Source organism: Orycteropus afer, unplaced genomic scaffold (genome assembly GCF_000298275.1).
Source record: "Orycteropus afer afer isolate SDZICR_OR568_19922 unplaced genomic scaffold, OryAfe1.0 scaffold00040, whole genome shotgun sequence".
Classification (NCBI taxonomy): domain Eukaryota; kingdom Metazoa; phylum Chordata; class Mammalia; order Tubulidentata; family Orycteropodidae; genus Orycteropus; species Orycteropus afer.
The window spans coordinates 3,365,675-3,375,793 of record NW_006921627.1 but is presented as its reverse complement, the minus strand read 5'-3'; the positions used below and the strand labels follow the sequence as shown (position 1 = coordinate 3,375,793).

At 47.9% G+C, this 10,119-nt stretch overlaps 1 protein-coding gene across 1 annotated transcript in view; it reads right to left on the bottom strand.

The window, feature by feature from the left end:
- The window catches only part of CACNA2D4 (calcium voltage-gated channel auxiliary subunit alpha2delta 4), a 162,810-nt gene that overhangs the window by 4,746 nt on the left and 147,945 nt on the right, over nt 1-10,119 (bottom strand). Inside the window, exons 30-34 of the mRNA XM_007937030.2 lie at nt 6,008-6,078; nt 5,469-5,544; nt 4,628-4,680; nt 4,194-4,249; nt 3,835-3,855 (exon numbers count right to left, since the gene is read on the bottom strand). Of these exons, the coding sequence (XP_007935221.2) occupies nt 3,835-3,855; nt 4,194-4,249; nt 4,628-4,680; nt 5,469-5,544; nt 6,008-6,078 (277 nt within the window). The remainder of the gene's footprint in view (nt 1-3,834; nt 3,856-4,193; nt 4,250-4,627; nt 4,681-5,468; nt 5,545-6,007; nt 6,079-10,119) is intronic.

The following is a 10,119-nucleotide window of genomic DNA, read 5'->3' as shown; positions in this document are numbered from 1 at the left end:
TAGAGATGTTGTTGTTATGTGCAGTGGAGTCATAGCGACCCCTCCTTGGGTTTCCGAGTCAGTATCACTACGGAAGTAGATCGCCCCATCTTCCTTCCGAGGAGTGGCTGGTGGGTTTGAACTGCCAGCCTTCTGGTTAGCAGTCAAGTGCCTTACGCACTAAGCTACCAGAGCTCCTTCCATAGAGATACTGCCTTGGAAACCCAAAGAGAGGTTGCTATGAGTCACAATTGACTCAGTGGCAGTGATGTTTTTTTTTTCACTAGGCAAAAGGTAACATATTCTGAGTTTAACTTCAAAACAAAACAAAAAACAAACCCACTGCCATTGAGTTGGCTGACTCACAGCAACCCCCATAGGGTTCCGAAGTTGTACATCTTTACAGAAGCAGACTGCCTCATCTTCCTCCTGTGGAACGGCTGGGGGGGGAGGGGGGTTGAACCACTGACCTGGTTAGCAGCCTAACGTCCTATGACTTTAATTAAACCATTGTGCAAATTCAGCTCCTAGACAAGCCCTGGGCCAGGCCCAAGCTTCTCCTGGAGAGCAGGTATGCAGTAGAGTAGCAGAAACGCAGGGCCCGCGGAGAGTAGGCAGAGGATGCTGGTGCCCACAGCTGCCTAAGCCCAGGAGACCCCCCTCCCAGCACTTCAGGCTCCTTGTGGGTGGAAGCCTTTTACTCCGTTAAGACAAGGACAAAAGATGGAGGGAACTGAACTCAGCAAAAGGGAAAGTAGAGTCCCTGCAAACTTGCTCTGGAGGACACGTGTCTCCTCCTGCTGGGGCCAGCTCTCAGCTGAAAGAGCTCATGAGTAATTATTGCAAATAGCAACACCACTTTGAGTAGCAACTCAAAAACCAAATTCACTGCCATTGAGTTGAATCTGACTCAAAGTGACCCGCACTGGGTTTCTGAGGTGGTAAATCTTGACAGAAGTAGATTGCCCAATCTTCCTTCCATGGAGTGGCTGGTGGGTTTGGACTGCCAGCCTTCTGGTTAGTAGTCAAATGCCTAAAGCCACCAGACCTCCTTCATTTTAAATAGAGAGGAAAAAAACAAAAAAACAAACTCACTGCCATTGAGTTGATTCTGACTCATAGTGACCTACTTTTGAGTTTCTGAGGTGGTAAATCTTTATAGAAGTAGATTGCCCAATCTTTTTTCTGTGGAGTGGCTGGTGGGTTTGAACTGCCAACCTTCTGGTGAGCAGTCCCAATGCCTTAGGCACATCCCTATTTCTTTGAAACACTCCCCATGCCTTTCATTTGTTCTCATGGCAAATCTGGGGAATAAGGAGGCAGGTGGAATTGTCCCCATTTTGTAGACCTGGAAGTAGAGGCACAGATGTGACATGACTTTCTCAAGGTCATACAGGGGTTTTGTAGGAGAGCTAACTTCCAGGCCCAGAAACTTCCCACCAGACCTTGAGACCAAGAGAGGAGGCCAGTCTATGGCAGAAAAGTCCTAATGAGAGAAGAACCACAGCTTGACCATGGTCAAGATGGTCTCGGGGCAGCTCGCCTTCCTGGCTCCACTCTGGATCAGAAAGCAGGAGCTCTGGCCAAACATGTAGAAAACCCAAGGCTAGCTCCTCTCCTTCCAAGCCAGTTACATTGGCCTTGTGCACAGCCTCAGGGCTGGGCCTGCCTAGCCCTGTCGCCTGAGCCACTTTGTGTGCTAAGTTTATCTCAGTAATAAACATAATGACAATAACAACAATGATATGATAAAGTGACTTTCTGTGGTAGTTATGGTTGTGTGTCAACTTGGCTGGGCCTGATTGAGTGGCTGGGCGGCTGATGTAGTTATTCCCCATGGTGAGATTGGTAATTAACTCCATGGTGGAATCTATTGGAGCAGCTGAGCAGCTGCTTTAGGGATGTGGTCTGCTTCCAGTATATAAAAAGCAGCTTTGAGGAAAGTCTCCAGCTTTTTGGCATGCTTGAACGCTGCATGTAGCTAAGTCATTGTTTAGTCGCCTGCCATGCCTTAATGATCTTGGGACTTTTTCTGGACTTGAATCAATGGCCTGCCATGTGGTTTGGTAATATCAGGACTGTGCCTTTTTATTTGTCAACGTTGGTTTTGTCAGCCTCAGCAGCCAGCAGCTGCCTGAGTGAAGAAAAGCCTCCAGCTTCAGTGGGCTGGGAGCAGGAGGCAGAGCTGAAGCCCAAGGTTGAGGGGCTTTCACCTAGCCCCTATAACCTGGCACTTTGAATTTGGACTTCTAGCCTTCAAAATTGTAACAGAATAAACTCCTACCAAGCTGGGAGCTCTGGTGATGTAGTGCCTAAGACATTTGATTGCTAACCAGAAAGCTGGCAGTTTAAACCCACCAGCCGCTCCTTGGAAGGAAGGTTGGGCAATCTACTTCCATAGTGGTACTGTCTTAGAAACCCAGAGGGGTCGCTATGAGGCAGTTCTGACTCAACGGCAGTGGGTTGTTAAAGCTATTCCACCTGTGGTATTTCTGTTAGAGCAGCACAAAGTAACCAAAACACTTCCCCAAGGCACATGGCCAGGGAAGGGCAGGCCTCAGCACTAGCATCCAAGGTCTTTGGCCTCCAAGGCCAGGCCATTTCTCTGAAGACAGTGAGGACTGGCCAGGCTGGTCCTGGACTGCTGATCAGAAAGAGAAGAAGCTCCAGGGGGTAGCTTCTCTGAAGAAGGAGAATTCTAAACAACATATTGAGGGCAATCCTCTCAGCTTTTGCAAAAGAACTAAAAGCTTCTTCAAGACACAACTGCTGACAGAGAGAGGGAGTGAGAGAGGTGCTGTGGTCCCCCACCCCACCCTGCCTTACTCTGTGAGGTAGCCCTATTTTCCCATGCAGGGGCATGAGGGGCCTGTTTCTAAGTAGCTTGTGACACATGTTCCCGGTTCCTGTCACAAACACCAAGTGACTGTGGACTGCCCCTTAGATCTGTCCCGTGAAGACCATGGGGTGTGATTTCCAAAAGGAGTCTGGAAATGTGGCAGGGAATTTGCCACGTGAGCTGAGGGTCAGAGAATGCCTCCTGGGCCAAAGGCTGCAGGCTTGAGATGAGAGCAGGGAAAGGGAGAGTGTGAAGAACAAGCCAGAGAGAGGTCATCGGTGGAGAAATGGGGTGGGAGTGCAGCCCAGGCAAAGAGTACACTCCAGAGCCCAAGAAAAGGGCTTATTAAGCTGGAGGAACTGAACAAGCTACAGGAGCTCCAGGGCACCTCAGGAGTGGCTGTGTCTTTGGCACTTAAAGATGTCATGTCTTTGGCACTTAAAGATGTCATGGTCATCACTGTGCTGGGGGTGAAGTCAAGACTGAAGATTTTCCTTTGGTTAGTGGTCAGGATTTTTCCCCAGGGTGCTGTCTTTTGGGTACTCTGCCCTGAGATGAGGTCATTGGAGGGATTCTGTCCTAAGACCTTCCTAGTGATGAGAACCAAGGGCTACACCTTCGATCCCTTGTAACCCGGGGCATGGCTGAAGACTCACTGGACACCTGGCTAGAGGCACACACCACACTTTCTTCTTTGTGGGATGACCTGGTGTCCTATCACTTGCCTTTGGTTACAGCTGCTAGACCATATTACCTGTTTTCTCTTGGAATCTAAAATGTTCTTACCCTAGGAGATGGTAGGCATTTTAAATTTTCACTGGGGCAGAGGCTGTGCTTGTGAGGAGTGAGATCTGGACTAGACCCCCACCCCAGGAATGGTGGTTTCATTTGGGAGAGGAGCCTGGGATGCTCTGAGTTAGGGTCCCACGATGGAGAGAACCCATCCCTTCTTAGGCCAAGGCCAAGCCCTTGCAGCTCCCACTGCTACCCCAGTCTCCTCAGTGGATACTACTTACAGTGATGAAAAACAGCTTTGGCTGCTCAGGACATGAGACCCAGCACAGGGTGGACATGGCACAGGAAGGGCATGATGTCACACGAGGTCAGGATATCACAGGGTGATGATGTCACATGGGATGAATGATGTCACATGGATCAGTGATGTCCCAGGATGACGTGTCACACAGAGAGGTGAGAGGAGCCAGGCATGAGAGGAAGGTGATGTGAGTAGACCAGGCAAGATACGATATGAACAAGGAACTGCTCCAGAGTCCCACACCCCCTGTCACCCAGCCCAGCATTTAAAGGTCTCAAACTACCTGATGAAGATGACACTGATAAGGGTTTAATATCAATGCCATGGACGTGTACTCACCCTCAGCCCCACTGTTCCCATGCCAGGTGCCCCAAGCACTCCATTCCAGGAGGAACCTATAGGACACAGGACTGAATCTTGGAGACCTACTTACCCTCCCCATCTGAGTCCCCAAGGGGGCTGGAGCACCAGAGCTCCTGTAGGGCCTTGGTCCATCCCTCTTCTCCTCCAAGACACCCTCTTCCCAACTTGAGGGCTCCTGGGTGGGCAGAATGTTCCCCCTGGATACAGAGTAGAGGGAGGAGGGACCACGCACCCATGGCCAGGTCCACCCAGGGACCTTGCCCTCCTTCCCTGGGGTTGGTACCACATGTAGTGACCTGGACCTCAGGCAAGCCTCGGGCTCAGATGGTGCCCTCATGAACCACACCTGCTTGTCTCTTCTTCCAGCCCCGTCTTTGTCTACCAACCTCCCCCAACCTAGCCCCACTCACAACAAGAGCTCATTCAGCAGCCATCTGGTAGCAGTCAGGAAGGCAGGGATTGGCTGGAAGGGAGAAGGGACATGCCATTAATACCTAGGCCCAAGTGCTTTCTCCTCACACCACAAAAGAGAGAAGAGAGACAGCCACACAGCCCCTCCTGATCCCACCACCTCCCACCCATTGCCTAGCAGAGGAAGCACAGGAAAGGTGTGTTATCTGGGAAATTCCTATTGTAGTTTAGACAATAGGGGGGTTAGACAATGCCCATCAAGAACACTGGTCAGATCCTCATCTTGATGAGCTGCTTGGTGGTGTTTTTAGGGCCACAGCTGCTGAGGATCCTCTGTGGTTTTTGTGACAATGTTGGAGGTGAAGTTAAGTGCATAGCAAGAAGGGGACTACGGCCTTATTCTCTCTGCCAGAGGTCCCATTATTTCACAAGCTGCCAGAATGATTCCCCTGAAGCCCCAAAGATAAGCTTTACAGGGAGTAGGAGCAGGTGAATGCTGGGAGCAAGGATGTGGAGAGGACATTTTGGTCAAAGTCAAGAGTAGGGTCTTGGGCAGACTCTCTGCAGCTGAGTGAGAACAGGGACCAGTGAAGCAGGCAATGCTGGCTGGTTTTGGACACAGTGATGACCTCAGTGTAGGATGAATGTAGGATAAATCAAAAACACCAAACTCAATGCCATTGAGTTGATTCCGACCTATAGTGACCCTAATTGGGTTTCTGAGGCTTTAAATCTTCGTGGAAGTAGATTGCCCTCTTCCTTCCATGGAGCAGCTGATGGAGTGTAGATAGGGTAGGGGATTTTCCATCTTGAGGGAGGAGGGGCTGGGGTGACACTCACATTGCTCAGGGGCTGGGCTGCATTGTGGTGGTGATTCGAGGGCTTACACATGGCCTGGTAGTCAAGCATGGTCACTCTGAAAACCAGATGAATATATGAGTCCAAGCCCATTACCACCCCATGCCCCTGCCTCGGAGGACACTTGCTAGCCGTGTTTTCATCCACCTGACTACTTACAAGTGCACACAAGTTGGGGGAAGGACGAGCAGAAAGAGCACACACTGCAAATTACATTTCTGGACTTTGAGTGGTTTAGGAAAGTGAACAGATAGCAAAGGGCCTGTTCTTTTAGCTGCATGGTTCCCCTTCTGAGGTCTGAGCTGAGGGAGGAGGCACCACCAGCAGTGATGCCCACATGACTTTCTGCCCCTCTCCACGTCATGTCTAGTCCTTGACTCCGGAAAGTTTGCTTTTGGAGCTTTTTGGGGCTTTCATTGTAGATTTTTGAGGCCAGGATCCCGAGGTCCATCTGGACGATTTAGCATCAGATCTTGTCTTGTCTGTGTCTTCTCAGACTGGGGGAAGCACATCCCACTTACTGGCTGAACATCCCCATGCTGAGCAGTTGGGTCATGACAGCACCATCCACCTCCCCCAGAAATCTTCCTGTCTGTGAAGGAGAGAGAGAGAGGAGAGAGAGAGAGAGAGAAGAGAGGGAGAGTGAGTGCAGGATGAAGTCTTCTAAATCTACCAGTCTAGCCTAGGCTTGATTCTGGCTCCAGACTTTTGTTGCCAGCTGGGCCTTTCCCTGTAGATGCCCATCAACGTAATACAAACTGAATCCATTCCAGCCACTCCCCTCTCCTTCAACCTGCTCCTCCTGCCCTATTCTCTATCTCAGAGCTTTGAAACCTGTAATTGTAACCCACTAGTTGAGGAGCTCTGGTGGCATAGTGCCTAAGGCCTTTGACTGCTAACCAGAAGGCTAGCAGTTCAAACCCACCAACCACTCCTCTGAAGGAAGACTGGGCAATTTACTTCCATAGTGATATTGCTTCGGAAATCCAAATACTTGATGGCAGTGAGTTTTAGAGTTTGAATTGGCTGTGATGGGGCCCTGGTAGCACAATGGTTAAATGCTCAACTAACAGAAAGTTTGGTGTTTCTAATCCACCCAGCGGCTCCATGGGAGAAGGACATGGTGACCTGCTCCTGTAAAGATCCCAGCCTAGAAAACTGCATGGGGCAGTTCTACTCTGTTATATGGGGTCACTATGGGTTGAAAATTGACTCGATACCACTTAACAAAAACAGTTGGCTATGGGAGCTCTGGTAGCATAGTGCCTAAGGCACTTGACTGCTAACCAGAAGGCTGGTGATTCAAACCCACCACCAGCCACTCCTTGGAAGGATAGTTGGGCAATCTGCTTCCGTAGTGATACCACCTTGGAAACCCAAGGAGGGGTCGCTATGAGTCGTGTCCGACTCCACAGCATATAACAACAACAACAACAACAACATGAAATTAATCTAGGGTTGCAATCAGAGTTTTTTTTTTTTTTTTTTAATGGTATAGAATTCCTTTGAACAATTCAGTGTGAATCACTTGCAGTAAGGCTAACTAAGGGTTTGTGAAACTTGAATTGTTATATATGTTCTATGAGTGTCTGTGTATGTATGCTGTGTCAGATGTAACATGTATTTCTTTCTCTGGGTCAAGGTAAAAAATGGTTCAAAAGCAGTACTTTGCTCAAACACTGGTATTCTTACCCGCAAGCCAAACAGGTTTGAGAACTTTGGAGTTGCCTTTAATTTCCCCTCCCTCTCCTTCCTCCCCTCCCACTTCCCTTCATCCCTTACATCCTATTAATCATTGTGACCTGTGGTTTGGTCACCCATCTTTCCAACTCCATGGATGATGACTTATCTAGACCTTTGTCCTCTCTCAGCAACCACATTGCCCTCCTAATGGCTCGCTCTCCCTGGTGATTGCTGTCAGAATGTTCTTGGACTATCCTCAAACACAGCTTGTGGGGAAGGGAGCGGGGAGACCAAGCCAATGCCAGGTCAGGTTCCCTTGTAGGGATGCTTTCCAGCTCTTGGGTCTGGCCCCAGTGCCCTCTTTCCAGGCCTTTGGTGAAGGGAACATATCAATTGAGCAGCAGGCTAGGCTGGAGGTGAGGGGACATGGCTCAGAGGAGAGAACCAGATCAATAAGGGAGAGGCAAAGAGTAAGGAAGAGAGTGAAGGGCCAGGGAGTGCAGAACCCAGTGGACACAAGCAGAATCTCTGGCCCTGTGTAATTCCCTCCACGAAAACTCTGTTCCATGGAACGCCTAAAATAATGAAATGTGTTGTAATACTAATAAAATGAAGTGCATCCCTGGTGCAGGAGCTGCGATCCACTTCAAGGAAGCCAGTGATTGTTGGGAGCCTGCCTTGGGGAGCCGAATGGACCCCAAAACACTTTTTAAGGAAATGGAAATTTATTCCAGACAGGGGCCCATTGCAGGGCTCCTGGGTACCAGAAGCAATCAAAGGAATGGTCAACAAGGGATTCTTATAAGTACTCACTTATAAGAATAGTAAATAATTAAAAAATAAGAGATGGTAACAGCGAATAAGGTTGCTATGACTGGGAATTGACTCGATTACCTAAGGACCTCTTTATCTAAGGACCCAGTTTCTCCTTCTTCATCCTGTTAAAGGTTGTAAGGACTAAATGATGACCAAATGAGAAATCACAGTGCATGTCTCTTGGTGGTGTTGGTAGATGTCATCAAGTTCATTTTTGACTCTTAGTCAACCCATGTAATAGAGAAGAACTGCCCGATTGGGTTCTCTAGGCTATAATCTTTACAGATTTTTGGTTGTTGATAGCATATTGGAGTAGTTGTCCCAGTAATACCCACATGGTTTATAATGCTATATTCAGATTTAAAATGTGTAAATAGAGGGCCACAGGCCTCTAGTTGGGCCCAACTCTGGAATCAGGGATGAAGTCAGGAAATACCACTCTCCAAAGGGGAATTTAATTACATTCTACAGTGTGCTTTGGAAAGTGCTCACTTATAAAATTAAAATGTCAAGATGCAACCACTATAAAATGTATGACAAAAATTGTAATCTCAGAAACCAATAAGTTAATGACGAAAGCAAACAGGGGGAAGAAAAAGAAAATTGGAGACAAAGGGGCATTCAGACTGGCAAAGCCTCTTTTATCTCTCTGCTTGGAATACCCTGACTACCCAAATCTGTTTTTCGTTAGCACCTTTTATTTGCAAGATAGTCACTCGCTAGGTGAGTATGACTCAAAAATGAATGAAATGGCCATTGACCAAGAGCTTGCAAACCAGTTTGGATAGACAGACAGGACTTTGATACTGATACCTTCAATAGAGGTATAAACAAGTGGGGGACCCATTTGTTCTGACTGGAGGTCCGGGAAAGTTTCTTTGAAGAGGGCATGGGCAGAACAGAGAAGAAGCAGAGGGAAGTCAAAGACATCCAAATCCTGTCTGTTCTTTAAGGTGCTGTCTTAAAGCACTTATTCCCTGAAGCTCTCCCTGATTCCTTCAGCTTGACTGATACCTCTCAGGCTGGGGATCACTTTCTGCTACTATAGTTACTGTGTGTGTGTGTTGTTTGCCTGTTACCAGACAGCAAGATCCTAGAGGGCTGACATCCCTCTTTCCACCCCCAATGCACTGCATACATCTCATTCACCTTCATGATTCAGGGCATATTTGCTGAAGGGCTGCGTGAGTGGTAGAATGAATGACGTGGGTATGCTGCTCCCTAGGAAGGCCCAGTAGAGTGGGAACAGTCTCTTGATCAGCTTGGCCAAAATTTCCACAAGCCTGGCCAAATTCTAGGATTATTCACTAACAACCCTATTCAGACACCTGATTCTGAGAAGGGAGATCACTGAGAGTAAGACAAGTATATCCTGAACACTGGAAAAATGTATCCTCCTCTGTAAATAACTTAATTTTCCAGGATATGTCACTGGCAGAGATTATCCATTCTTCCTTTCTTTAGTAAGGCAACCCTGACCTTAATTATGGTAGCATGTGCTCAGAGGCCCTGGATGGTGTAAACGGTTAATGGACTTGGCTGCTAACCAAAAGGGTGGAGGTTCAAGTTCACCTAGAGGCATGCTGGAAGAAAGACTTGGTGATCTACTTCTGAAAACTCAGTCACTGAATACCCTGTGGATCACAGTTCTACTCTAACACACATGTGATCACCATGAATTAGAGTTGGAGTCTACTCAAACAGCAACTGGTTGGTTAGCATGTGCTCAGCTGGAGGACTACATTTCCCAGATGACTTTGCAGCTAGGACTGGCCAATGTAAGCAAAAGTTACTTCCAGAAATCTCTTTAGAGGAGGATGACTCTGCTAAGAGGAGCACGTTTTGCTATAGCCCTCTTCCTTCTTTTTGCCTGAAAGGTGGACAACAAGGCAGGAGGTCCTATAGCCATGTTGTGATCTTAAGGATGAGGATACCTGGTGACTTCAGGAAGCCATTCCAGGCCTGGACTGCCTTCATCCAATCTTCTTTTATGCAAGAAAATAAACTTCTAATGTGTTTAAACTACTCCAGTGAGGACTCTATTCCTAGAAGCAAAACACAATTCCTAATGAAGTTGTATTTGCACTTGATCAGAGTGAATCAGTGTCCCAGAGCAGGTATACTAATCTAGTTT